Raw genomic sequence first — 27,835 nt, 5'->3', positions numbered from 1 at the left:
CCGCCCGCGGGCGCCATTCGGGGCGGTGCCGGTGCCGGTGCCGGTGCGGGGGGCGGGCAGCACCGCCCCCTCCCTCCCGCCTGACCTCAGTTCCTGGCGGAGCGCGGAGCCCGTCACGAGTGCGGCGCCGCTCCGCTCCCTCCTCCCGCGGGGCCCCGTTCGCCTCCGCGCTCCGCCGCGGGGAGCCCGACGCGGCCATGGCGCGCTGAGCGCCGGCGGAGGCCGCCACCCCGCAGCCGGCGGGCCGGGCCGGGGCCGGGCCGGGGCAGCCGGCAGGACGGAGCCGGCCGGCGGGGGGCGGCGGGGCGGCGAGCGGGCCCGGCGGGCGGGCCGGCACTCGGCCTCCGCCGGGCGGGCGCGGCGGCGGGCGGCGGCGGGCAGCGGCGCCATGGAGCCGGCGGAGGTGAAGGACCGCATCCTGGAGAACATCTCCCTCTCCGTCAAGAAGGTGGGCGGCGGGGGCCTGGGATGGGGCTGAGGTGGCCCTGGAGGCTCCGGCACCGGCGGCGTCCCGTCCCCGCCCCAGCTGGGCCTGGGGACCCCCCTGTGCTGGGGCTGCGGGCCTGGGGAACCCTCTGCCCTTGAGGTGTCCATGGGGACCCCCTTCTCCTGGGGCTGCAGGTCCGGGGCCAGCCCTGGGGATGCCCCTCTGCCCTGGAGTGTCCCTGGGGACTGATTCTGCTGGAGGTGTGGGGCTGGGGGGCACACTTGGGACTCCCCAGACACACACTGCCGCCGGAGATGTGGGGACAGTCCCTAGGGACCCACACGTGCACCCAAGGTAGGGGTCTGGGGACACCCCAGGGACACTGGAGGACTCTGGGCCAGGAGCGTGGGGTCAAGGACAAGTGGCATCCCCTCTGCCAGAGGCAGGGGACACCTTTAGGGACTTCTCTGTGTCATTTGGGGATGTCCCCAGAGACCTCCTGTGCTGGGGGTGTGAGGTCGGAAGCATCCTTTTTTTGCTGGTGCCATGGGACACCCCAGAGGCACCCCTGGGGGTGCGGGGTCACCCCCTGACCCACCCTGCCAGAAGAGCGCTGCTAGGGTCACCCCCAGGAGCCTCTTTCTCTGCTGCTTGGGTTATACTGGAGTTCCCCCCTGGGGTCGCCCCTTTTTAAAGGGTTTCTTTCTCTTGTGAGCAGGACTGGGGGAGGATCCTTGGGGGATCCCTTTTCCTGGGGCTGTTTGCTAGGGGGATCTAAACGAGTCCAGGTTGAAACCCTCTTTCGAGAGATCTCCCTTCAGCCAGGCATGTGCTGTAGAGGGCACAGGGCCGGGAAACTTTTCCCTGTGGACACAGGAGATGCATGGTTCATACCTGTGGGTTGGCTGAGCCCTGATCTGTGCCCTCAAAATGGGGGCTCCGAAGACATGTGCTGTCTTACCTTGTCTCTCACCTTGTCCTCTCGCTTGCCCCTCATTTCTCCTTGCTCCTCAGTGTCTGCTGCCGCTGAGAGTGTTTCTTAAAGCCCATCGCTTTGGTGGGGAAGACCTGCATGCTGGCTCAGAGGGGACCAGGACGTTGGAGTCTGGTTGGGAGTCTGGTTGGGGTGGTCACAGGAGTGAGTTGTAAGGACATGCTGAAAGTTTTGGGCTGGGCCACGTGTCCTGCCTAGTCCACATGCGAGCTCCAGCCATTCTTTGAGAAAGAACCCAGGCTCTGTTGGAGGAAGTAAAGGGGGTTTTGTTTGTTTTCATTATTTGGGGAAAGGAGGCTTTTTGAACTCACTGATGTTTCTCCAGTCGTTGGGTTTCTGCTGCCTCACAGAATGGGAGGTTTCCTGTGATCTGCAATGTGGCCTGACACAGATTCATCTGTGGAAACTCATCTTACAAAGACCATAACGAGTGAATTCCCGGCACTGTTAAGAAAGGGATGGTCTGCCATCGCCTCTGGGATGTAGCATGGATGTGCAAGCCCCTCCCAGCCTTTTTCTTTACTTCCATGGGTGACCCTGTCCTCTGGTCTCTCACCTTCCTGTCCTCTTAAAAATTAAGGATACTCTTTTTATCTACCTGGACATCGGTGGATGTTCAGCCTGCTCCAAGCTCTGTCACAATGCTCTGAAGCACTGCTGCCTCAGTTTCCCCTTATGTATTACATCTCACACTGGATTAGTTTGACATAATTTATTTGCATTCATTCAGAAAATCCTTGGAGGACCCTTGTTGGGCATATTATAAAATCAACATGGTGCTTATTTTAATTATCCTCAACTACAGCTTTGCCAACACACCTTTGCCTTGACTTGTCTTGACCTTCACCAACCAGCAGTTGGTCCAGCAGTGAAGAGGGATTTGGAGATTTTTCGGTCCTGCCTCTTTTGCTTTTTTGTTCACAGCAAGAAAGCTCACGGCAACTTAGGAATCTACATGAAACTTCAGGCTGATGGACTTATTTATACCATCTCAGTGAAAGCAAACTGAGCTGCATGGCGAAAGTCCACCAGTGGCACACCCCTGCCTTTTACCCCCAGGATGCGGTTGTTCTTCCCTGGGGACGTCGCTTCGCTTCAGCTATGGAGCCGCTCATTTCTCCTGGCACTTGCCTCTCTGACTTCAGCCCTCAAGTCCCTGATATTTCTCTTTTTCTCTTCATTAGTGGGAAGAGTAAGATAGTAGGTTAGGGGAGCAGGTACACCCTTCCCACACCCTGGCTGCGCGCTGGGAAATCCTGCTCTCATTCATCCTCCTCTCCCTACCTCTGGGTCCATCTTGAGTAACTCCTCATCGCTGGGATTGTGTCATGGGGCATGGAGGAGTTTTCCAAGTAGCTCACCTCTGATTTCAAAACCTTCCTAGCTGTGTAGGTTGCTTGCTCCATACTTTCGCCATCGCTGCAGGTTTGATTTGTAGAGCGGAGGGTTTGGATGTGTTTGTGGAGATGTGCATGCCTCTCCACGCTGCTTTTTGGCCAGATTATGATAACTTTTCTCAGCTTTGGACCCAAAGAGGAGTTTGCGAACTCTCAGCAGTCCATGGACTGCAAGTCAAGTGTTACTTTAGAAGACAGCCAGGACTAAACCCTACCTCAAGACTGGGTAGACTGGGACAAACCACCACTGAAGGCTGAGGTACCTGGTTATGATGTCAGGCTTTGAGTAACAGCAGCAGAAAAAATGCCTTATTTTCACAGAGCGGCCCAGGGAAAACCATCCAGATGCTTGTCAGCTTCCCCCTGCCTCAGATGGGGAAGGCAACGAGCAGCAGCGCAGCCTTGGGCAGGGTTTGTGCCACAGAGACCTGTGGCTGTGACTTCAGTTTCTACAGGGTGCTTTGGAATTTCAGGAGGGGGTGGGGGTCAGAGCACCAGCAGTGGGTAAATTCTGTAAAAATCAACATCAAAAAAAGTGCTTCAGTTCCAAGGGAATCCCTCAAGCCTCAGTGGACAGGACTGCTTCCCTCTTATTTTCCTAGAAATGTATGAGGGATGGAGCACAGCTAGAAAAGGTGAGGTTGCAAACCTGCTTGGAGAGAGTAATTATAAACCTGCAAGTTTCTCTGTGTGATACCCAGGTGCCAGATCTGGACCATTCGTGTACTTCACCGGTATCTCTAGAGATCAGTGGGAGCTTTGCTTTTGACTGCAGAGGTGTGAGATCAGGCCTCGACTGCAAAGAGGGAGGCAAAACATCTCGTTTAGACGAAATTGGCCTTTCCAGCTGAAGAGGTGTCAAGAGGCTTCTGGTCTTGGTGGCTTCAAGAGAGGTTGGGGAAGCTCAGCGCTGGCGATCTGGGTCCCTGCTTCAATTCCAACACGCATCCAAGGGAGCTGTGAGCATGGTGTTGATTTTCCATCTACAGCTTGTCCTCTCTGACCTCCCTGAGAGATGTAAATTCAGAGGGCGATGCAGGACAGTGATTCTGTGGAGCTTGTTACTTCTGTCTCATGACCACTTCTTTTCCCCTTTCCATTCCAGTACTCATCCTGCTTTATGCTGAGGGTTGTGCTCCAGCACAAGTTACTGTGCAAGTTGATGCCTAAACCTTATTTTTTTAAAAAAGAATTGGTGTTTTATTGAGGCAGAAGACTGGAGATGAGCATGTTATTCACTCAAGTGCTTGTTTTCTTCTAGGAGCTATTACTGTGCGTGGCAGCAGTGGGATGAGAGCTGTGTCCTGGTGCCTCCCAGTTGAACTCTTGCCACTATAAGCATGTTAGAAATGCCAACAGCTTCATATCCATCCTTGGCCAACCATCTCCTGGTAGCTAGAAGCTATCACAGATGACCTGGTCCATGCTGAAGCTGGTAGTGTAGATGTTTTATATTCTCTTGTTGGATTTCCGTGCCCTCCTGGATGTTGCAGTGTAGGTTAAGGAGAGATTTATTGCTGTCCTGCCTGCGATTAGGTGGTGGAAATGCAAAGTCCTTAAACAGTGCTTATTGTTGGCAATTCCAGGAGCTCAATGTAAAATCAGAAAAGAGATTGGAATCCAGGATTTGGGGGGTTTTTGTTTTTCAGCCTTTCCTACTGCCTTTGAAGGACACACATTCTCATGAACTCCAGAGCAGCTCTTCCTTGGTGCATGTCAATCAGGTGGAGCAGTGTGTTTTGCCGATGTTGCAGGAGTTCTTGCCAAAAGCTCTGGCTCTGCTCTGTTTATGCATGACTTTGGGAAAGTTTCCACTTCTCTCACAGTGTATTGATGCTGTGCCTTTTCTGCCTGTCTCCGGATCAGATTTTTAGCCCTGTACTATGGAAATGCCTTTGCAGTCTCCCATGCTTCCTGGGCTCTGCCTTGCAACATCTCTGCTTGTCCTGCGTGGCGAGGAAGGGTAGGTTTGGGGATGGTGTAGTACCCCCGTCTCCTGGAGAGGAGCAGGTAGCGCTGGAGTGGAGCATCCCTCCTCAAATCATGTAGGGAACATGCTCATCTCTGGCTGAGTGGATTTATTTAGCCCAGCTGCCGTGACATAGAGATGGCAATTCTGGAGATGTGAAAATATTCCGACAGCAGCTTGTCTTCTGCTGCCTGTTGAGGGGCACCTTGCTGATTCTAAGATAACAGGGGGGTTTATCTCTGCCAAGATATTTCCTCTCGCTCACGTTTGTTCCAGGCCACATCTACTGTTGCTGTGGGGAGCACACAGCAGAGATCAACATCAGAATGTTCATGCTGCTCCCCTCGGAAGTCCTGGCATGCCCCTTCACCACGGGTACCAAGTCTGCCAGCTGCCAGGAGCCTGTGGCTGAAGCTAGCAGCAGTCTCACGGAGCTACTAAGTTGAGCAAGTTGACTAAGTTGACTACTAAGAAGACGCAAGGGTCGCTCAGGTGCTTTTAGGAAATCTACAAAAGCTTGCAACTCTGACACTACATATTTTGGTGGTCCTCTGAGGGCTTTGCCCCTGTTTGATGAGTGAACAAAGCCATTTGCTGTGGTTCTGCTGAGAGCGTGGCTCTATTTCTTTGGTTGCTTGAGTGGTACAAGGTTTTTCTCTTTGGAAGTTCCTATCACCTCATCCTGGCACAGGTCTGGTGGTGATATGAGGTTTGTAGTCTACAGTTGCAAGGGGATTGGATTCTGCAGGTACCTAAAATGATGTCTCTATACCCAGGGAAGGTATTTCTCAAAATCAGTTCTGGATCTGCTTGTGGACAAGGCTAGGATAGCCATTTGGGGAGGAAAAAAAAATCCCGTTTGTCCTCCTACTACTAAAACAAAGCATTTTGCTGGGAGACCAGTTGGTTTAAGAGGCTGAATTTTGGCAGTAGGTTTTGTATGAGGAGCTGAAGCAATGCCTCTGAGCCTCCCTGCCTCCGATTGCACAATTTCAGTGGCTGTTGAGTGATTTCAGCTTTCCCTGCTTCTGATATCCTGGTCCAAGAGGAGTAACTGAAATAACTGCGGGCCAGAGGACTTGGTCGATGGAGTGAGATTCAAAGCAGCAAGTGCCTGGCGTGTGAGTAAGCAGCAGCTATCTGGGAGAGCAGCACCGCTACCAAGACTCGCAGGGCACAGGCACCCCACGCTCGCTTGTTTTTTTGGTGTGTTTACCAACCAGACAGGGGTTTTCTTCCCATGAAACCTGTTTTTTCAGTTGTGCCGAGCATTTGACCTTTCTGTGTGCCTTCAGTTAGCACAGGGATCCTGTTCCACAGCAGCCAGCTGCATGCCCGTGCCCTACTCTGTGCTCTGCTTGCCGCAACAGAGGAACATGATGCTCCCTGCGACCTGCAAGCAAGCGTCACCACTGGAAAAAAACCTATCCTTGGCTGAGCCACGCACAGGTCTGGCCTGCTGCAAGGTTTGCCACTTAGAAATAATGAAGGAAAGCCCTGGAAGAGCCTTGAGGGTGTGGGGGCTGACAAGCGTACGTGTCCCAGGAGGTAACAGCCTTGCTGGCATTGGATTGCAAATGCTTCAAAGCTCTGCATTTCCAGCCACGGAGCATCTTTGCTGTGGGTTTCAGCTTCACCTGTTTTAGGCTTCTGTCTCTGCACATCATGAGCACGCTCTGTTTCTCTCCAACATCATGTGTGATGCTCTGGGCATGCCGATGTATTTCACCGGGAAAGCCACAAGACCTAGGGCAAGGCATACCGACTCTGGGATGGGAAGCTGGGCACTGAGGCCAACACTGGTGTGGATGCTTGTTGTAAGAAATGTTGAGTAGACCGCATATGCAACCTCAAAAGCTTTCTGCTAGAGCTGAAGTTGTAGGGCTTTGTATTCCACAAGTGAGAATAATACTCCTGCCTTGAAATTCAGCCTGCTTTTATGGGTGGTATGGAAGATCAGGAGTTTCCCAGGCAGAGTAGTTCAGCCTCCTTTTTATCCATTTGCCGTTGAATGTCTGTACTCCCCTGAGCAGGTATGAGAGTGCCAGTTCTTATGTGTCTGTCCTGTCCCTTCCCGTTACCTCTTCCCTTGGAGTTGAGCTGCCATCGCTTGCCTGGAACAAAGGTCAGTCACCTGCCACCTTTTTTTGGTGCTCCCTGGAGCTCCAGGCTTGCTCCTGAAGGTGCTCAGCTCCAGGTGCAGCCCCAGACTGAGCGCCAAGGCCCAGAGCTGGCTTCTTAATCAGCGTTCTTTTGATGACATTAAGACAGCTTTGCAAGCTGTGTTCCAAGAAACCGTATGGGCTTGCTCTTGCAGAGGGTTGTTGTGGCTGTGCATCTGGCAGGTAACATGCCACCATCCTTGTACACTTATGCAGCATGGTGGAAAAGCAGGTGCTGGGAGCAGGCTTGGGAAGGGATTTGGATCTAGCAAAGGGTTTGCATCTTCAGCTGCCTGCCTGGATGGCTGGTGACGTACTGCCCTGAAAGAAAACCACCTACTTGATAACTTGGAGAAGGTGTCTTTCCAGCTGCTGGTGAAAACAGTGAGAAGACAGGAATTGAGGCAGAAAAATGGGTGCTGCAGTTTCCTTCCGTTACGTTTTGGCTGTCCGCTTGCTGCTTTGTGGTACTGCTTTCGGTTTGCATTCCTGCAGCTTGGGAAAATCCCTCACCACTCCATGTGCTGTGGGTGGGAAAATGGGTTTTGAAGCACCTCTCGCCTTTCCCATGCAGCAGGCACGGTGGTTAGGGAGCCAGAGGAATCCAAGGGGTGTTTATTTTTCTGTCACTGTGTTTGTCCTGCCAGGGAAATACCGAGCAGAATAAGGGAAGTGAATTTGGTGTCGGAAAGCTGCTAGTGAAACATCTGTGGGCCAGATACATGGAGGGGAGACTGAGACTCAGTTGGGTTGTGGACAACCATCAACAGGTCAGGAGACAGTATTTCAGGAACGTTTTGGAAACGCTGGAGAGATTTCAAAGGAGCACCACAAAAGTGATTAGATTTGGAGCATGGACTTTACAGCATGCCTCTTCGATTGTTGGCATCTCTTGCAACACAGAAGAAGCTCTGCAAATTGGTCTGGAAAGCTTCACGCTCATTGAGAACCAGTGCAATTAGTAGGTTATAAAATTGTGCAAGGAACATCCTTTCTTGTGCATGCCACCATGGGGTGTGGTGTATCACTGGAAAAAAAAAAATCAACTTGTGGTTGATAAACAGCAATTTTCCTTCTCAACAGGGCTGAGGTGCAATTGTTAGGAGCACAAACCTCTTGTTCCCCCCATGCAAACCAGCTCCCTTTGGACAAACGCCCTTCTGCTCTGCTCTCTTCTCAAGTGTATTTTAACTTGCCAGCCTCAAGTGTTTGGGCTTTTGTAACCAGTTCACAGAAACAGGTTCTTCCCACGCTGTTGCAACACTGGTGCTCGGACCGAGTCAGGGCTGCAGAGTGGTCTCGGGGAATGGCGGGGATGCCTTCTGCGTGCCGACAGCGCTTATTTTGGCCACAAGAATGCCTAAAAATAGCCCCGGGTCAGGGCTCGAGGCGTTTGCTGTGCCCTACATAAGTCCTGTTTCAGAGCCAGCCTTCAGGCTTTACTTCTGGTGTTGGAGCGCAGGAGAGGAGGGGAAGAGCATCCCTGGAAAACCCAGGTGTCGTGTTTGGTTAATGCTTTTTAACCCTGTTGCTTGCTGCCTTCCTGATTTGCTCTGGCCCAGCTCTGCCCAGGAATGTCAGGGAGCTGCTTTGTGGATGCTTCGTAAGAGTTTGGTCACCACCTCCCAAACAGGTCCATCTGCTGCACCGTGATTAGGGAGAGGTTGGTTTCAAATTATCCATTTGTGTTTTGCAGTGATTTACAGGAGAGAAGTAAACACTCCATATAAATGCCATTTTTTTCAGGGCAGTGCCACATCACTCCTGCCTGCACTCATGGTCAGGGTCAGGTACTGGGATGGTCCATGGCCTGTGCCTCTGCCCCAAGATGCTCATGGTCATAATTCCTACAGATTTTTAGCTAGGTGGATCTTGGAGCAGGCCAGTAGGCAGATGTGTTTCAGGAGATGATGCAACTGGATTTTGTTCCCCAAATGGGAAGGCTGTTTCACTGTACCTTTCTTCCGCGTGTGTCTTCATCCTTCTTCCCAAGCTGAAAACACCTCCCCATCAGTTTTTGCAAGCCTCAGCCTTTCCCCACCCTCGCTGTAGGGATTACTCCACCCAGGAGATCCCGAATCTTGTTCTGTCTTGTTTCCTCCCTGGACACATGGTAGGTTGGCAGGGATCTGCCTGGCCGATCTCCTTTTGGGGCGCCAGCAAGCCGTGCACGTCCTTTGCTCAGCCACTGGCTGTGTTGATTTTGGTGGAATGCTGGAAATGGCACCATTCTTGATGCAGCACCATACAGAGAACGTGGTGGCACATCTTTGTGCCTCTGGGTAGGAGTGAGCCCTTGGTGCCCTTCCCTGTGACCTGCAGCTTCTAAAATGCCGTGACTCAGAGTGCCCGAATCCAAATCCAAAACTGCTGAGTGCGCATTCCGCGCTCGCGGGGTTCCACGTGCACAGGGCTGGTGTGACCCCGTGACTCTGAGCAAAGCGCTGTCACGCCAGCTTGTTCTCAGGCTCCTGACGTTGCGGAGGGACAGGCTTGAGCCTTTTGGGGTAGGTTTGCTCTGGACATCCCTGTGATGCTGGGTTTTCCAGCAGCTTTCCCGGGAAGAGGGTACAATGCAGGGGTAGCTGGTTTGTGTGGAGCAGGAGGCTGTGTGCTCCTTGCAGAGCAGTTAAAAGTGCCACCAAGCCTTAATATAACAGAGAATGAGTCCTTCAAAACCTAGATCCCTTCACGTGGGAAGATTAGGCTTTTCTAGGGAAGAGAAATCTGGTTTTTAGAAATTCCCTGGTGCTTCTTGATGTTCGGAGACATTGAGATGAGACAACTGCTGTTTGCTGGTGGTTTGCATCATCTGATGATGGGAGCGCATCGGTTCGTGTAGCAACAGAGAGGGTTGGGAGCTGTGAACTGGCTGCAGGAAGGACTGTAACAAAGATCTAAGTTATTTTGGGGGAAGGAAGGGAAGAAAAAAGAGGAAATGCTCCTACTTGCTCATCTCTCTTGCTGCTCAGGCTTGGAGTCTCTCTGTCATGGGGAGTTCCTCCAGTCGGTGGCACAGACAGGCTCCAAGTTCCCTCTGAGGTGACCTCCCCGAGCTGTGTGTGCAGAGCCTAGCTTGAATATTTCTTTGTGTTTAGTGGGAAGCTGACGGAGAGCCTAATTTATTTGTGTTTCCCCCTAACTGTCCCCTACAGCTGCATTTCCTCAAGCCAGCGCAGAGCCTGCAGAATCCCCGCGGACAGGAACCCTCCTCTGAGGGTATCCCAGCTCTCTGCAAAGGCAGCAGATGGATGGAGATGGTTGGGACAAACCCAGAGTTTCTGCCTTCAAGTCCAGGCTCACAACCAGTATGGCAGCGGCTTTGCTTCCTGCCTCAGCTTCCCCAAAAATGAGATATTTTAGTGAGCTCCAGACAGCTCTTGGAGAGCATCCCCTGTGGCTCCATCTATCCATGGTCTGAGGGATACGGCTTTAAATGATGACTTTGTTTCTTCTTCTAGTATCCTTACTGCAGCTTAAAACACTGACTGCAGGTAGCTCCTGAAATAGTTCCCAGATCGTGGGATTTTAGGGCATTCTCCTCCCTGCTTGGGTCTGAGCTACCTATTAATAGTGTAAATCTTTTGGGACAGCTTCCTGCCAAAAACAGATGAGTGCTGCTGAGCTGAAGTGCTTCGAGTCTCACCTGGGTGTTGTAAAAAATTCTGTTCGTCACCAGAGCACCCGCGGGTGACTCTGCAAACAAAACGTTACTGTGTTTTGCCTTCCCCAGGGGATTTGTCTTCTGGACTACATGGGACAGGGACTGCGCTGGGCGATGGGATGAGGGAATTTGGCTGCGATTCTTTGGGCTCAGCAGTTCTTTCCCACGTGAGGGCTGGGACCAGCTCCATGCAGGAACACGCCTGGCTCTCCCATCTTACCTAAGAGCTCCAGAAAGATTTCAAGGCTTTCAAGCCAGGAGGTGTTGGAGCTAGATATATTCATATTTTTAAGAGTGTCGTCAAGAACAGTTCTCCAGGGGCCATGAGGTGTTCTCTGTCCCCTTGATAACTTTTACATTGACACTTACATTTCTAAAGGAGCTTCTCTGGCTCTAGTAGTAATTCAGGAGGAGCAACCAGTTTCTGGGGCCAGGTCAGACTCAAGCAGCACAGTACTGTCAAGTTTTTCTCTTCGAAATCTACCATTTAACTGGTGAGGTTTGGCAAAGACATATCAGGTCACTAAAATATGTGTATGGGTGATGCATTCGGCTCGGCTGAACTGTGCTCGCTTGTCGCCAGCCAGAGCAAATAAACGTGGCTCGTACAGCTGAGATTACATCCTGGGTGAGTAATCTCTCTGCCTGGATGCCAAGTATGTGTGAGACGGGGACCTAAATAGATCTGTAAGCTCTAGGGGCAGGAGGAAGCCGGTGGGTCAGCTGGGAAGGGATATAGGATTTGGGTGTAAAGGGGTTTCTAGGATTTCTAGCAGGTTTTGCAGAAGCAGAAAAGCAATTCACACTGTGGTGAGCCTCTGAGGGCTGTTGTCAGCAGAGCCTGGGGCCAATGCTGACTTCAGAGCTAACTGCGGCTGCGAATGGGTTAACTGAGGATGAGTCAAGCTGTCCTGATTTTAGAGAAAGTGGCAGCTTCCTGAAGTGATGTGTTGTAGCCTTGCCCAGCAGAGGCAAACGACTCGGGATTAATTGAACTGCCTTTGTCCTGTATGCACGTGCCTCGGTATCTGCGCTGCCCTCTGCACCCTCCAAGCCCCCACTGCCTGTGGTTGAAAGTCTGGGGCAGCCCTCTGCTGCATGGCGTCAATACCCAGCATCGTGGTGGTTACCCAAGCTGCCTGTAACAAGAAAACCTCTGGTTCTTCCCGGGATGCTGAAATTCTGCTGAGATTTCACACAGATGCAGCACAGAGCGTGCACGCTGCAGGAATGGGTCTCCTGGGCTCAGTGCATCTTTTGTACCTGGAAGCGATGTCTCTCCCCAACAAGGGTTTCCCATGGCAAGACCCTGAGACTGAGGAGGGGGCTTGTTCATGGCAGAGCCAGAAACAGAGCCCAGAGCTCCGATTTATTTCTGTACCAAACTGCTTTGCAATGGCTACAATGCTGCAGAGGAACCACCGAAACCCCGCTGTAGTGCTGGCTGTGAAGGAGGAGGCTGTGCAGCTGTGGCCACGCTGCTGGCCTGTCTCTGAGGCTTTGTGAGTGAGGTTCTCCCTGTGAGTTACTACTGCCTTTAGAGTACTCTTAAAACCAATTGCTAGACCCTGTAAGTAACCTGCATCAAGCTTTAGCAAGCTGAGAGATTAAAAAAAGCTGATTAATGCTAGCTGTGAGCGTGTTGGCATCTCCATCTGCCTCCTTGGTGGGCTGCAGAAGGACGTTGCAGCCATCCCATCTCCTCTTTTTGCAGCTGCAGAGCTATTTTGCTGCCTGTGAAGATGAGACGCCAGCCATCAGAAACCACGACAAGGTCCTGCAGCGGCTCTGTGAACATCTGGACCATGCCCTGCTCTATGGGTAAGCACGGAGCCTGCCCCTGGGCTGCCGGGATGCTTTTCACCGTGCTCTGCCTACCGTGTAGCCTCAGCACGGGGTAGCCATCGAGGCAGTAACTGGGATGGAGGTAACTAAGCCCTCCTTTAACCTTTCTCTGGGCTTCTTTCTTCTTCCAGCCTGCAAGATCTTTCCTCGGGCTACTGGGTGCTGGTTGTTCACTTCACCCGCCGGGAAGCCATCAAACAGATAGAAGTGCTTCAACACGTGGCCACCAACTTGGGACGGAGTGAGTATTCGCAGCCGCTGCCCTGGCTCTGAGGGCCAACCTGAGTTTGGGGACACGTGGCAGGAGGCAGATTGTGCTGAGGGCTGGGGCTGCAGGCAGCCCCCTGCTGAGGCCAGGTTGCTTTGCTCAGGCCAGGGAGGTTGCTGCATGGTGGCTCGAGAAATAACCACGCCGTGCCTCAGGATCAGGTGTTGGGTCAGTCGTAGCTCTGTTTCTGCTGCTGTGAAACCAAAGCAATCTGCTGGGCCATGCTCTAGGGAAGGTTTTCTGGCAGGTGGGAGGCATTGCCTCTCTCGACCCAGAACGTCCCACTGTAGCTGTTGTTTGCCCGATGCTGCTTCTCCCCTGCTGTGAGTTGTCTGTAGTGGATGTTTGGGACCATCGAGGCTGCTTTTGACGCAGGAGGAGGCTGCTTTTGATGCAGGATGGTGCCCAGAGACTTCCTTTCTGCCTGATTATCCCAACACCCTTCATCTCCCAAGCCCTGTATGCCCGGTGAGGGCGGAGCTGAGCACAGGCTCCACCGTCACCTCTCTCTGCACCAGAATTTGTGTAATATCTCAAATTGCACCTGATTTAAAACAATTCTCCCTTCATCTCTCCCGTCTCCTGATCCGTGCTGGAAATGTGGAGAGACACAGTTGTGTGTCTGCTTCGCAACCAGCTACCACGCAGTCTCTTATTCCCCTTCCCACTCCAAATCATGAATCTGTCCCTTCACCTGCTGTCGTTTCCACCACCACCACCCCACCCCCCACAGATTTCCTCAATGGTCAGTTGCTCCCCTGAAATAACAAATGCAAATGAACAATCTGATGTGTTTTAACGGATTTGTGATTATTTCTAGGCTTGCTTCACTTCCCAGGCATTTCCCCACAGATAAATCTCTGTTGCTTTGTTTTCAGGCCGGGCATGGCTGTACCTAGCTCTCAATGAAAATTCCTTGGAGAGCTATTTGAGGTTGTTCCAGGAGAACCTAAGCCTGCTGCACAAGTACTATGTCAAGTGAGTACCCCAGCTCCTCGTTTGGGCGCTGGTCGGCATCCTTTCTCATCAGAAGCCAGCCCTAATTTGCCAGGCAGTTGATCAGGGTCCGATTTTTCCTTGTGGGTTTTGCAGAGGTTTTGCATGATTAATGTAAAGGTCCCAGATGTGGACTCACTGTCCTATATAAAAAGGCTTGCCAGCATGTCTCTCCTAGTTACTGCTTTTACTCCCGGTCCCAGATGTACACTTTATTTTCTTTCCTGTTTTCCAAGAAGATGCTGACCTCTTGTCTGTGGTGGATGCCTGGAAATCTGGCTGTAGCTCAGTTTGGGGGCAGCACGCAGCGGATCCCTGACTGTTCTGAGCTGCATGTACCTGCCCTTAAGCTCTGCCATGGCTCTTCGGAGGCAAACAGCAAGCTCGTAGCTCTGGGGCCATTTATAAAGCAGCTCGGAGACAGGCCGCCAAGAAAACAGAAAGGCGCTTGTGGCTCTTTCTTCTCTTTCCCCCATCTGTAAAGCTCTTTTGTTTTACCCATGCTGCAGGAACGCCCTGGTTTGCAGTCACGATCATCTGACTTTGTTCTTAACGCTGGTGTCGGGGCTGGAGTTCATCCGCTTTGACTTGGATCTGGTGAGTGTTTTATCTGTCTCTGTTGGTTCAGGGAGAGCAGGTCCGTGGGGCAGGGGGAGTCCTGGCTGTGACAGGTCCCACCACTTGGTCCGGGCTGTACCTTCTTGAAGGCCATCAGCTGAACACGTGAAGCTGCCACTTTCATGAAAGGCTCTAGGTTGGGGTCTTTGGAGATCCAGGATTTATTCCTGTTGCTCAGTTATTCCTCTGCACTGTTTGGAAGAGGAATAAGAGCAAGGCAGGTGCAGGGAAGCCAGCTGTGGGGCGCAGTGATGGGGATAAAGGATTTAAGCTCTGCAAGTGTGGTATGAAACGCTGGCGTCCCTCCAGGTAAGCACAAAGCCACTGACTAACCCTCAGCGTTGTAGCGGAGCAGCCGGGTTTCCTCTGAAAGGTGGCAGAAATGGACGGTCAGAGGACGTTCAAGGACAGTCCCGTTGTTTTGACTGTGCTAGTCACAGCGTGCGGTGACACAGAGCCTGACTCGCCCCACGCTCTCTTCTCTGCAGGACGCACCTTACCTGGATCTGGCCCCGTACATGCCAGATTACTACAAACCTCAGTACCTGCTAGACTTTGAGGACCGACTGCCCAGCTCCGTGCATGGCTCGGACAGCCTGTCCCTCAACTCCTTCAACTCGGTCACCTCCACCAACCTGGAATGGGACGACAGCGCCATCGCTCCCTCCAGTGAAGGTCAGTGTTTTTTTGGAGACAGGCGTGGTCAGGGCTGTGCGCTTCCCCGTCCCCTTCAGCTGAGCTGCTGGACCAGATGAGGCATCAAATGATGGGCTGGAAGAGACCAAAGGCAGAGACCCAGCAATTAGGCTGTGAGTCTCCCTGTCTTGCCTTGGGAAGTGCTGGGGTTTAAGCTGTTGACTGCCCCTTTGCCTTGGATCGGGAGAGAAGGACTTTCCCTGCTAGTCAGCTCAGGCAGCATTTCCATCCTGGGGAGTGTGTCTTAGCGAGATCTGGAGGAATCTCCCCGTGCAGTGAAAGCGTACCCATACCTGAGTGTGGCTTCCAGCACAGAGCAGGTACACCGGGCTGCAGAGGACCTTTTTTAACCGCTTATTTTGCAGTCCGGAGTCCCCCATATGCTGGAGATGGTGGGGAATAGTTTCCAGAGCTTTCTCCATGTCTGCAATCTGAGGGAAAGGCAGCCCGTGGTCCTGGAGGTGCTGTTTTTTCCCCTTTATGCATCTTAACTTGAGCAGCCCGATCAGTTGTCATACTCACCCCCTCGGAGAGGGCTGGGTGGCGTTCCTGATGAACTGAGAAGACCTGCATCTTGTGTCTGCCCCCTTAACCCTCTTGAGGCTGAAGCAAGGAGCTCTTATCCTGCACGAAGCATGTTCACGTGAAGGAGCAGCTCTGCTGCTGCTGTTCCTAATCCAAAATACATCGGCCCTGTTCATTTTTGGATGTCGGTTTGAACAAAGCAAGACGGGATTCTGAAATAGATGGGGTGATGTGTGCTTTTAATTGGATGCAGTGAGTTCAGGGCTGAGTCCGCATACAGCTGGGTTGCCTTTGAGACAAGGGTCCACCAGTTGCCTTTTATGTGCCAGAAACCACAGACATTAAAGATGCTGAGAAGGAGCAGCCCGGGGTGGGCATTAGCGTTGTTTTAGCAAAGGACTTTGAAGCGCACCGCTGTTCTGGGCTCACCTGCAGTATCTGCACTCTTGCTGTAAGTGTGAAAGGGTTTGCTTTCAGGGACTTGCTTATGCCAAACCATCGTCCCAGGTAAGTTGGAGCCAGCACAAGGAACCTAGCGATAAAAGTCACAGGAAGAAGATTCTCTGGCCTCAACGGTTTGGTGTAAGCAGCTGTTTCAGTGCTTGCTGCACCCCGGGCTTGTATTCCTGTTTTTCCCTCAGCAGAACACGTCTCGGTGGCAGCACATCTCCAGCCTGTCCATTTTGACTGGGCAAGGGGTGTCATGGGTTTGGCTATGCCCTCCAGCCCGTCTGGTGGATGGAAACTTAATGGTCAAGAGGAGACAGGTTTGGAGTGGAGATACAGGAGATTTTGGAGCTAGGTTTTGGGTTTGGCATCATGGCAAGCTATTCCCTGTGTCCAGGCAGCGGCTGTGATCTGTGTCTCGGTTTCCCCGTGCATAGAGGGGTTTGGTGCTGACATAGAAACGTCATCTCCTGTTGCGATACCAGGGTGGTGGAGGTGTCCAAGCCCAGGAGGGGAGGCATTGCCGCTGGTCCTCCAGTGTGGAGCTGTGTAACTTCTATAACTCTTTCACTGCTCCTCATTTCAACAGGAGCATCTCACTACCCTGGGAGTATAGGTGGAGCTGGGGATTTTATGATCAGAGGACAAATTTTCCTCTTTGATCAGACCCCTGGCTTTGCAAGCATTAATGAGTCAAAGATCACAGTATCTGGGAGGTAAGTGTGAAGCGGGGAGACTGAGGCACAGAGTGATTAAATTGGTTTCCAGAGGGGATCCCTGATTAGGTGCACAAGTCCTGGATGACACTGATTGTTTTTCTGTTTTAGCTTTCCAGCAGCTTGTATAATGGGGCCCTCGTCCTTCACTGGTCCCATTGCAGCTCCCATAATGCAAACATCCAGCAAGAACAACTGTTACTGCAGCTGGCTTCCATTTGCATCCATGTCCGCTAACTGTTTTCTCATGCGTTTCGGATGCCGGTGGAAAATTGTTTTGTTTTTCTCCTTTCCCATCGCCCCAAATCCCTTTTACACTCTCCCCTGCCTCCCTTCCCTCCCCACTACTTGTATTTCTAATCCTGAGTTTTATCCCTCATTTTTATAGATTATGATTTTGGAGATGTGTTTCCAGCAATGCAGACCATGCCCAGCAGAGGCTGGGAAGGTGGGACATACTCATCTGTTACAACATCTTGTTTTTCCCTCTGCATTGCTGCCACCTGAAGCTTGCTGCATGCTTCCCGGTTCATTTCTTTTAACAAGCAACCACCACGTCTTGATGGAATTCAGTAGAGGCAGAAAGGAGCAGAAAAGATCCCCCAAGGTGGGAGGTCGTGTGTCTCATCTGTGAGACCACGTGCAGAGCTTTCCCCAGCTCCTGGTGTGTGCAGGCACGCTCACCTGGCTGTGTGTCCTGGAGCAGGGGGATGTTTTCCTGCCTCTGATAATCCCTCCATGTCTTCTCCACGTCTGTCCCAGCGCTTGGCGTAGCAGACGCAAGGCTGGAGTTTGCAGTGCAGGTCCATGGCTGCTCAATATGTTACAGCCCGTGGTGATAAAGGAGCCTCCAAACCAGGTTCCAAAATAAAAGCTGCAAAATTGCCCTCACCGTGAAGCTGGCGGGCAGGGATCAGTGCCCATCCGGAATGAGCATGACATTCCAGCTGGCCTTACACCACAGATTTCCTCTTTGGGGTAAAGAAGAACTGATCCACCTTCTCTGATTTCCTGAAAGCCCTGGAAAACAGCTGAATTAATTCTGCTTGCTTTAATTTTGGGGATTAATTTGGGAGGTTTTGTTGTCCTTGAACCCTACTTCTGCGTCAAAACACCCCTCTTGAAGGCACAGCATCCAGCACATGGCTGTCTTCAGTTTGGGTCACTACACTTCTTTTGTTTTCTTTGGGTTTTTTTTAATTTATTTTCTCGTTTTTAAAACCAACTTGTCAGCTATGCCTGGCCTTTACGGTCAAGAGCATGAGCCTGTTTTAGAGGAAATTGTTCTAGTTCCTCCACACACATGAGTAGGAGACCTCTCTCTGCTTTACCCCAGAGGAAATACACCCACGCTCCGTCCCTTGCAGCTGAAAGCTGGTTGGAGCCTTGGGTCCGAATTCCATGGCCGATACCACCTGAATATTTGGGAAGATCCTACCTGAATTCCATGTGGATTGCTCTTGGGCTCTAACATGCTCCCCTCTCACCTTCTTCCTTACCCCACGCACAGAGATGCTCACAGAAATGGTTTCATGTGTCCCTGAAGCTTGACCGTACACCCAGGGAGTACGAACCGTGTTCCCAAACCCAACGCCCAGCATGCAGCTTAGCTGAGGGTGTTGGGTGCAGGCTGGGAGAAGCCGAGGGACGCTGGGGACAGATCCCTCCGGCTTTGGGGCTGTGCACAGCTCCCGTGTGCAGGTGCCGGTGTGACCCGTCGCTGCTCTGGGCTGGGTTACTCTGATGAGTAAACCTTGGCCATAGCAAAGTTTTAATTGTAACCCCCGGCCGGGTTAACTTACCAATGTTTGTACCAGAGCAAAAGGTTAAGAAAGTTGGGGCAGTTCCTTGTTTTCAGCAAATGCTTCTGGGGGTAAAATTTTGTATTTTTGACAAAGATTGTTTTGTCTTAACCAGTAGGGCTTAGGCAAAAGAAGTGACGTTCATTTTGGTGATGCAGGCTAGAAGCCTGGGGCTGAAATAGCTTGTAAATGTTTTATTTTCCCTTTAATGTAGGCATTAAAAATCTACCCGATTTACTTCCCTTGATAGAGTTCGCACCCTCCATGCTGCAGGGCAGGCGTTTCAGCAGGAACAAAGCCGTGCTTTGAAATTGGCCATCACAAAACTGCCTTTATTAGGGTTTTATAAGAGGTTTCATTTTTCTATTTAAAATGTAAGCCCCTGAGTCAGTCTGCCAGGGCTGTGGTTCCCTCCCGAAGGGGTCTCCCTGCCCAGCCAGAGGTTTCTAGCTGGCTTTGGAAACGAAGGGTGCTGGAGAAGAGAAGGGCATGGGTAACCTTCCTGTAACCATGACTCTGTGGATGGGTAACTCCGAGCATGACTCCTCTCGCCCTTCTCTGCTGCTCCTTTTCCCTCTGAAGACTAACGTGGGCCAAGCCGGTTGTGCTACAACCCCTCTGTGCGCTCGGACCCCGGTGAATGCTGTGTCCCCCCTCCAGCACACCTCCAGCCCCCCTTGTGCGTCTCATGCAAGCAGAGGAAAGCAGCCAGCTCCGTAAGGATCGCTGCTCTCTGGGCTGGCTCCGGTCCTGCCCTTCTAGCCAGGCGAGCATCTTCCCAAGACCCCGTCGCAGGGGGGAAGCAGCAATGCAGGGCAGCAGCCTCGTTAGCTTGCTGTCGCCTTGCTAAGGAGCACTGTGGCCCCCAGACCCCTCCAGTTCCTTCCCAAGGATGCTGCCTCTACTTAACCTGGCTGCCGGGTCGTGGGTAGCCGAGCTGGTATTTCCAGGCGTTGTCTAAATTGCAGTGGGTGCAAAAGGCAGAGCGATGCTGGGTCGCACGCTGGCCTCTCTGTCCCTCCTCACAAAGAGCCTGCTACCCGCAGCAATCTGAAGCTACGCTGGTCCGACGGCGCTCTGCCAGTGCCCGCGATGGTGTCACTGCGATCAGTACAGTGACTGTGTAGTGCCCCAGCCCCCCAGCGCGCGGCTTTGCTTGGTTTGACTTGATCCAGGTGCCCGAGCTGACGTTAATCCCGCTCTTCCCTTCTTGTCTTTGCAGATGGAGACCTCACAGACACGCTCAGCTGCCCGCGCTCCACCGCCTCGGAGGCGAACGGCAGCAAGGCCTCCGTGAAGAGCCCGACGCAGCGCTACAACCCCTTCAACGAGGAGAAAACCGATGCGCCGTCCTCTGCTGAGACCACGCCGGTGCACACAGCTTCCCAGGAGAGGGCAGAAGCCACCCCTGAAGGCACGGACCAGTCTGAGAGCTGCACAGAACTGGAAGTCATCAGGTAGGGACAGAGCTGCCTGGCCTGGAAACGTGCCCTTCAGTGTAATCTGTCACTAGAGGTTGATGATGTGCCTGCCACCCCTTGTAGCCTGACAGAGACAGCATCTGTGGCGTAGCTTTTATACCATCGTGAAAAAGTGGTTTTAAACCTCCAGACACCAACTGATGCTCTGTAGGTGTCAACAGAGCTGGTTCCTTGGGTCTGTAGAGGTACAGGCCGGCTCAGCTTAAACACTTTTGCCCAACAGTCTGTATCAGAGAGCTCAGAGGAAGCCGGGAGCTTTTACTCGAAGCTTTCTCCAGCTGGTGGCAGGTTTGCAGCACCTCTGGGCCTCAGATCGTCTCTGCTGTCCTTCCTCTTGTTTGTCAAGGAGCTGTGGCTAAACCTGTCGAGGGAGATGCCTCTGCAGACCTGCTGGCCTGTGTTTGACTTTTGCAGAGGAGATCCCCAGGGATCCCTCAGAGCCCTTAACCCAGACAAAGAGCTCAAGGCTCTGTCTGCTCACACCTGGGGACGGGGACACCCCAAAACCAGCCCAGCAGGCCTGTGCTTTGTTCTTGTGCCCTGTTTTTCCTGGGAGGAGCAGAGGAGCTGGGTTGTGTTGGGTAACCCAGGGCAGGCACACGGCAAGGGGAGCACGGTGCTGGCTTCCCAAACAAGAGTGACCTGTCAGCAGTTTGGGTGCTGTGGGAGGCCTGAACACTTCCCCAGCCCCGTGTGCCGTTCGGGCTCCAGCCTGCATCTCCCTTTTCTGGCAGGCGGGGACCCGGCATTCCCATGGCCTCTTGAAACCTCTCCTCCCAGCATCTGGCTCTCAAGGGATTTCTCCCAGGTCCCTTTAGCTCCACATCCATTTGTGATCCCCTTTGCAGCCAAAGGAAGCCCAAGACGCTGCCTCCAGCAGCCAACACCTCTTTTCTTTTTTGGATAGGTAGGAAGCAGCACCCATACCTTGCTTGTCATGGGCTGGCTGGCATGGAGATGAGGACTCGGGTGTTGAGCGATGTTCCCCTTGGTATAAGGATTTCTCTGCAACAGGGAAAACTGCAAAGGGAGGTTGTTGGGAAAGGGTGGGACCCCTCTCTATATTACAGAAGTCTTAGCACGCCCAGGTGTGACATCTTCATTGGTGTCTCACCATGCAGGTTAGCCAAGAAGAAGAAAACGGGGAAGAAGAAGAAGGTGAAGCCCGAGGAGCCGGTGAACACCCCTGCACCTGTAGCGTCTGAGACCCAGCAGGCCAGTGGAGACAGCGGCGTGAACGGGCTGAGTGACAGAGAAGACCCGCAGAGAGACGATGCCCCCCCTGCCCCGGCTGGTGAGCCAAACCTGAACGGGCAGGAGGAGGGTCGTCAGCGCTCTGCCCTCAGCCAGCTGGCTTTACGCATCCCCGAGATGAAGGACACGTCCATGGAGAGCGTGGGGCAGCCGCTGAGCAAGGTGATGGACAGGCTCAATGGGCAGCTGGACCCTGGTGGCTGGAACGCCCCCCTCGAGCTCCCCGGGCAGTCCTTTCGGACTGGCATGCCAGGGGAGACCCCAGATGGATCGTCCTCTGGCGACTTTAGTGAGGGGATTTCAGCCCCCATGGACTTCTACCGCTTTACCGTCGAGAGTCCAAACGCTGCTGCATCAGGTGGTGGCCACCATGACACTCCAGGGCCTGGCCAACCGCCACATGTTTCTGGTAGCCCTGAGGCTCCTGAAAAAGAAGAAGACAAAGAGGGAGAAGCAGTTGGGGCAGTAGAGGGGTCTGGAGGGGCGAGTGATGAACCCCAAACTGGTCAGACAGAAACTGCCAACCCCCAGGCTCTCCGTGAGCCGAAGAAGGAGCAGCCCAGCCCTTCCCCGAGCAGTGCTGAGGACTCTGGTGTGGAGGAAGGGCAGGGCAGCCCTTCGGAGCTGACCCATCCCTCCGAGTTCAGGTGAGGCTGGTTTGCCTAGCAGGGAGAGCATCTTCCAAATAGTCTTGAGCTCAACCTGTCACTTTTCCGTTGTTCTGGGTTGGGGAGGCAAAGCCCACCCTTTTCCAGGATGAAGAGGCACCAAGGGGTCAGGACAAAAAGGTCTTGGATGGTCAGCAGGTGCCCAAATCATGGACAAGGTCAATCAGGAAGGGAATTGCCCTTTCTCGACTCACCCAGCTCTGCATCTGTGTCCATCCTCTACTGTCTCTCTTCACAGGGTGGATAATAACCATCTTCTCCTGCTGATGATCCACGTCTTTCGGGAGAACGAGGAGCAGTTGTTCAGGGTAAGGTGGTCACCATCCATCTCCCGTGAAGGACCAGCTCTGTGCCTGCGTCGGCCGCAGCCTGAGAGCTTGTTTCTCTCCACACAGATGATCCGAATGAGCACCGGGCACATGGAGGGGAACCTGCAGCTGATCTACGTCCTGCTGACAGATTGCTACGTGTACCTGATCCGGAAAGGTATCCTGTCCCGACAGCCTCTATGCTCAGCTGCAGGGAGGAGGCTTGCTTGACTCGTGGCTTGTCCGTAAATGAGGGCACCGTAGCTTGCTACGTCCACTGCCAGCTCCTGCCAGTCCCCCCGTGTCCCCCGGAGCAGTGGCAGTCACAGTAGGGAGCTCAGGGTGACTTGTCCCCCGAGAAGCCCTGGGACACGTGCCCTGTGGCTCTGTGCTGCCTGGGACACAGCTTGGTTTGCAGGTCTGTTGCTGCTGCTGCAGGTCCTTTGCCCCCCTTCACGTGGCTCTTTGTGTCTGTGCCAGGGGCAGCGGAGAAGCCGTACATGGTGGAGGAGGCAGTTTCCTACAATGAGCTGGACTACATCTCGGTGAGTGCAGCCTGGCTCGGGTCAGCCCTCTTGCGAGGAGCAGGAGGCGAGGGGGGGCAGTCCTCACCTCTCTGGCCGCAGGGGTGTCAGGAGCTGCACGGTGGGGTGGTTTTGTTGGGTGCTCTGTCCACGGGGAGCTTTTTTGGCCAGTAACTCTGACACTGGGAGAGTTCAAAGTGATCCCCCGTCAGATGCCACCTCGGCGGGTGCCCAGCTTGCTTGTGTCTTCACACGGGCAGCAGAGCGACTGCTGACCTTCTCTGCTGGGGCCAGAAGCCAGGTTCAGCCCTGCTGCGTTGCAGCTCATCTCCCACCCGGCTGCTTTAACTGGTTTTACGTGGCACAGGTTGGGCTGGATCAGCAGACGGTGACTCTGGTGTGCACGAATCGGAGGAAGCAGTTCCTGCTCGACACCGCGGACGTGGCTCTCACCGAGTAAGCAGGGACTGGGCAAGGAACTGCGGCGCTTTCCTCCCAGCGTGCGGCCCCTCGGGCTCCCGGGGTGACTTGGGGAATGCAAGAAACCCCGGTGACAGCCCTTCACAACAAAGTCCTACCACCAGCTGAGGGTTTGAGGTTTGGTTTGATGCCACCATCGAAACCCTGCAGGTAGCTGGAAATGCCTTGAGCGTGAATAAACCCAAAGCCCCTTCCCTGATTATACCCTCAGTCACCTCTCCCTCAGGCTGACGGCCTCGGGGCTCTGTGCAACGCAGGCTGCCTGTCCTTGGTTCACTTGGGATGAGTAGAGACGAGGCCTTGACTTTCAAGGCACATCCCCAGGTCTCTGCGTGTTGTCAGCCCAGAGAGGTGACCTCTTCAGGGCCCGGATGGCCCTGCCGAGAGCTGTGGTGGGATGGATGTCCATCTCCCAGTCTCGCCCGTCTCCTTCCTGGAGTTCAGACTTTGCAGCCCCCATCGCCTTTGGTCTGTAGGTTGATTTCGAGACCCTTTGGTCTGGAAAACCGGAGGCCAACGTTGAAGGGAAGCCCCTTTGGCATCACAGTGCGTGAGGGAGGTGAGGGGCTGTTTGCCCTGGCCTCATCGGAGATCTCTGCCTCCCTCTCAGGTTTTTCCTGGTCTCCTTGAAATCAGCCATGATCAAAGGGTGCCGGGAGCCCCCGTACCCCAGTATCCTCACAGATGCCACCATGGAGAAACTGGCACTTGCAAAGTTTGTGGCCCAGGAGTCCAAGTGCGAGGTGAGTTTGGATGTCACGGCCATCGCTGCAGGCGGTGGTGGCTCGTGGGAGACCCCCCTCCTGTTCACTCCTCCGCCTTATTCTCACAGGCCTGCAATGTCGTCGTGCGTTTCTACGGCCTCGTTCACTGGGAAGACCCCATGGACGAGGCGCTGGGACCCACCAACAATAGCTACACCTCCGCTGAGAACACGGTCACCAAGGACGGCATCCTGCACTACAAAGCGGGGACCTCCTACCTGGGCAAGGAGCAGTGGAAGACCTGCTTCGTGGTGCTCAGGTGGGTGCTGGGGCTCTGGGTTGGGACTGGGGTCAGCCAGGGCTGGGTGCTGAGACCAGTTTGCTGCTCAGGAGCTGCATGGGAGGTGAAAGGACCCATTTTGTCACCTGGGAGGCTAAAGCCACCAGCTGTGGCTGCCCAGCAGCAGGAATGCAACACCGGGGGGCTGTGTGGGGTGGAGGGCAGGGCAGGGAAGGAGCCGCTGCGGGACCAAAGCAGAGGGTGGCCGGGTGGCTGTCGGAGCCGAGCTGACTCCAGCTACCACCTCTCATCTTCCCAAACGGCAGCAACGGGATCTTGTACCAGTACCCGGATCGCACTGACGTCACGCCTCTGCTCTCCATCAACATGGGGTAAGCGGCTGGTGGGATGGGGGGGGGATCTGGGGGTCAGGCGCTCCTTCGGATATTGAGGGAGGTGTTTCGGGGCAGCTGATGATCCAGTCGGTGCTGCAGGACACCCTGCTTGCTCCTGGCTGGGTACAGGTGCCCGTTGGCTTCGGCTCCGCTGCGTGGAGCTCATTTTCTCCTGGGTTTGGCACACTGAGCCCACCCTTTGCTGGGGAACTGGCCTCCGAGGGGCTGACGTACCCCTCCGAGAGCCACGCTGGGTGACCCGCCACGCTCAGCTCCGGCTCTGCCGCAGCGTGCAGAGGTGGAGGCCATCATCACAGATGGGAACCGAGCGCTTGTGGGGGAAAAGGGGTGACGTGCAGCGCAGGGAGAGCAGAGGGAGGCTGCTTTCAGGCTAGTCCGTCCCGCTGATCTCCATCCTCCCCCCTCTCTCCCAGCGGCGAGCAGTGCGGGGGATGCCGGCGCTCCAACACCACCGACCGGCCCCACTCCTTCCAGGTGATCCTGACGGACCGGCCCTCCCTGGAGCTGAGCGCCGAGAACGAGGAGGACATGGCGGACTGGATGCAGTACTTCTGCCAGGCTGTCTCCAAAGGGGTGAGCTGGGGACAGGCCCCAGGCGTGGGCGCATCGACCCCCTCCTTGGCCCAGACTCCCTGTGGGGCGCAGCCCGGCCGGCACGGAGCTGCCCAAGGGAGCGGGGATGTCTGGTAGGGATGGAGCGGGCAGTTTTCTCCCGAGCCAGGAGGGCTTCCCCACGGGACACCCCATGGAGATGGGGCTCCTTCAGGCCACAGTTTACCACCCCCCGTTTCCCCTCCCCGTGCAGGTGATCCCCCAGGGTGTTGCCCCCACGCCTTGCGTCCCCTGCTGCCTGGTGCTGACGGACGAGAAGGCTTTCACCTGCCACGAGGACTGCCAGACCAGCTTCTTCCGCTCGCTGGGCACCGTGGAGCTGACGGACATCACCGCCATCTCCACGGAGGCCGGCAAGGAGTACTGTATCCTGGTGAGCATGGTGCTTCGGGACCGGCTGGCCCACGGCTGGCCAAGGACCGGAGCGGTAACGGCCGGCCTCTCTCCTGGTGTTTAGGAGTTTGCTCAGGACAGCAAGCAGTTCCTGCCCCCCTGGGTCCTCTATTTTAGTTGCACTACAGAACTGGAGAGGTTCCTCTCAGCGCTGAACGCCGCGTGGAGAAACATCTACCAGGTGAGGGTGCGAGGCTGCGTCACACCCTTCCTCCGGTGAGGAAGGGCAAGCGGGGCCCTCCGAGGAAGGCATGGGTGGATGTTTCCCTGCAGGGTGAGCCCAGCTTTCCCACGAAGGGTGGGAGAGCCACTGAGCTCCTCAGTGTCCATATAACCACAGGATGTGGGATTTGCAGCCCGAGTCCCCTGGTGAGATGGGCCACGAGCATCCAGGGCTGGCAAGGGGACTGGGGAGGAACCTGGGTCAGCCCCGTCCCCCTCTGTCACCCGTATTTATGACACTGGCAACTTTCCCGGCTCTTTTTAAGGTGGTTTTACAACAAGGAGGAGAAGCAGCTGTGGTTCGTTCCCCTCCTGACTGCCCTCCGTGTGTGTTCCAGGTCGACCTCCTGCACAAGGCCATTCTGGATGCCGCTGTCAAGAAGAAATGCGAGGACGCTCAGAGCCTCATCGACAGCGCCTGGCAGCGCAGCGACAGCCTCTGCCGCGGGCGAGCGGAGCGGGACCCTTGGTGTTAACCCTGGCCGGGGGGAAGGACAGCTGCCAGGGGCCCGGTTTTGGAGAGCAGAGCTTCTGTCTGGCTGCCCCAGCACCCCAAACCTGCCTGCCATCGCTCAGTCCCCGCCAGGAACATGCCTGCAGGCGTGGACCCGTCCCCACCACGCTCTCCACTGAGCTGGGGACATCCAGCACGTTTTGGGGAGCAACCAGACGCTTCATCACGCTGGAGGCGAGGCCGAGCTCGCCCCCTTTCCTTGTACAGCCATGCAGGCCAGCCTGCACCACCCTCCTCATCCAGCTGCCACGGGGCAAAATAATTTGCCTTTCACGGAAAAATATCCCACTAGTAGTGAGGGAGAGGGTAGGAGTGGGGTGGGCTGGGGGAGAGCATCCCCCCAGTGCGGCGGGGAGCAGGATTGAGGACTTGTTCATTTTAGAACAGGCTAGGGGGCACGGAGGTGGTGGAAGGGGAACACTAAATCGCTGCCGTGCATGTTTTCTCCTTGCTAATACAATCACAGAGTACAGCTCCGCTTCGCCACCTCTCCCAGGCCGGGAGGTCTCGCCCAGGGCTTCTGGACATCGCAAAACCACTCCCCAGCCTCTCGATGAGATGTGAGACTAAGCAAGAAGGACCGGGGCCAAAAATTTGCCCTTAAATATTCCAGCAGGGTTTCGGGAGCTCTCGGAAGCTGGTTTGAGGTTTGGATGCTGGCCCCACGTGCCGGGGGAGAGCAGAGACCGACTGCAATGTTCTTCAGGTGTCCTAAGGGACGTTGTCACATGGCTGCCGCCAAACATGTCCCCATCTCCGCTCACTGCATCCGAGGCCAGCAAGGGCCCGTTGCCACTTGCCCTCTCCAGCGAGCCTTTTGGGGCACGACCCCAGCTTTTAAATAATAATAATACTCCGGAAAACCTTCTCATGTACCAGACGTTCACGGGGCCTTTTTCTGGGAGGAAACGTATGTGACTGAATGTATATGTATATACATCCCCAAATAAATGCCCGTTGGGAACGCGGATTTGGCCCGACGCCCCCTCCCATGCTGGGGGGGCTGCTCTTCCCCCCCCACCCCGCCTTCCCTGTGCTGTTGGGGCCCACAGCTTCGCTGTGGGGCAGGGAGAAGGGGGATTTAAGCCGGAGAGAAGAGGAGGACGGGCCCCCCCAGCTCCTCGCTGAACCCCGGCAGCGTTAATCCTGCGGCAGGGCACGTTCGTGGTCTTCAACCATGAATCATCCGTCCTGATGCCCTGGCCGTGTTTATCCCTGGATCCAGGAGCTCTTCCCAGTCTAGACAAGGAATAAACAGCCCCAGGGCCAGGCTGCAGCGTCACCCACCTTCCCCATCAACCCTCCCTCGCCTTTGGGGATTAAAGGGGGGGGAGTTGGGGGGATATTTGGGGTGGCGTGGCCATCGTGGGGCAGTTTAATGGAATACTGGGGATGGGGTGGCTATCGGGGGATTTTAGGGGGATGTTGGGGATGGGGCAGCAATTGGGGATAC

At 54.5% G+C, this 27,835-nt stretch overlaps 1 protein-coding gene across 4 annotated transcripts; it reads left to right on the top strand.

Annotated features, from left to right (window-relative positions):
* The first annotated feature begins 85 nt into the window (after positions 1-85).
* PLEKHM2 (pleckstrin homology and RUN domain containing M2) lies at positions 86-27,350 on the top strand. Of its 4 annotated transcripts, none has more exons than XM_040587382.1 (20): positions 86-448; positions 12,328-12,434; positions 12,590-12,699; positions 13,605-13,704; positions 14,232-14,319; positions 14,829-15,015; positions 17,113-17,172; positions 19,749-19,983; positions 21,129-21,908; positions 22,168-22,237; positions 22,325-22,415; positions 22,718-22,782; positions 23,129-23,217; positions 23,852-23,984; positions 24,074-24,264; positions 24,552-24,617; positions 25,055-25,214; positions 25,447-25,626; positions 25,711-25,827; positions 26,207-27,350. In XM_040587382.1, exons 1-20 carry the CDS (start codon positions 389-391, stop codon positions 26,342-26,344), a joined length of 3,027 nt encoding a protein of 1,008 aa, XP_040443316.1. In that variant the 5' UTR covers positions 86-388; the 3' UTR covers positions 26,345-27,350. The 4 variants fall into 4 exon arrangements, with proteins under 4 accessions (XP_040443316.1, XP_040443317.1, XP_040443313.1 ...); XM_040587379.1 differs by lacking the exon at positions 86-448 and adding an exon at positions 9,133-11,861; XM_040587381.1 differs by lacking the exons at positions 86-448; positions 17,113-17,172 and adding an exon at positions 9,134-11,861.
* The last annotated feature ends 485 nt before the right edge of the window (positions 27,351-27,835 follow it).

This window comes from Falco naumanni, chromosome 3 (genome assembly GCF_017639655.2).
Source record: "Falco naumanni isolate bFalNau1 chromosome 3, bFalNau1.pat, whole genome shotgun sequence".
Classification (NCBI taxonomy): domain Eukaryota; kingdom Metazoa; phylum Chordata; class Aves; order Falconiformes; family Falconidae; genus Falco; species Falco naumanni.
Note: the sequence above shows the minus strand (reverse complement) of the source record. Positions and strands in the feature narration are given on the sequence as shown.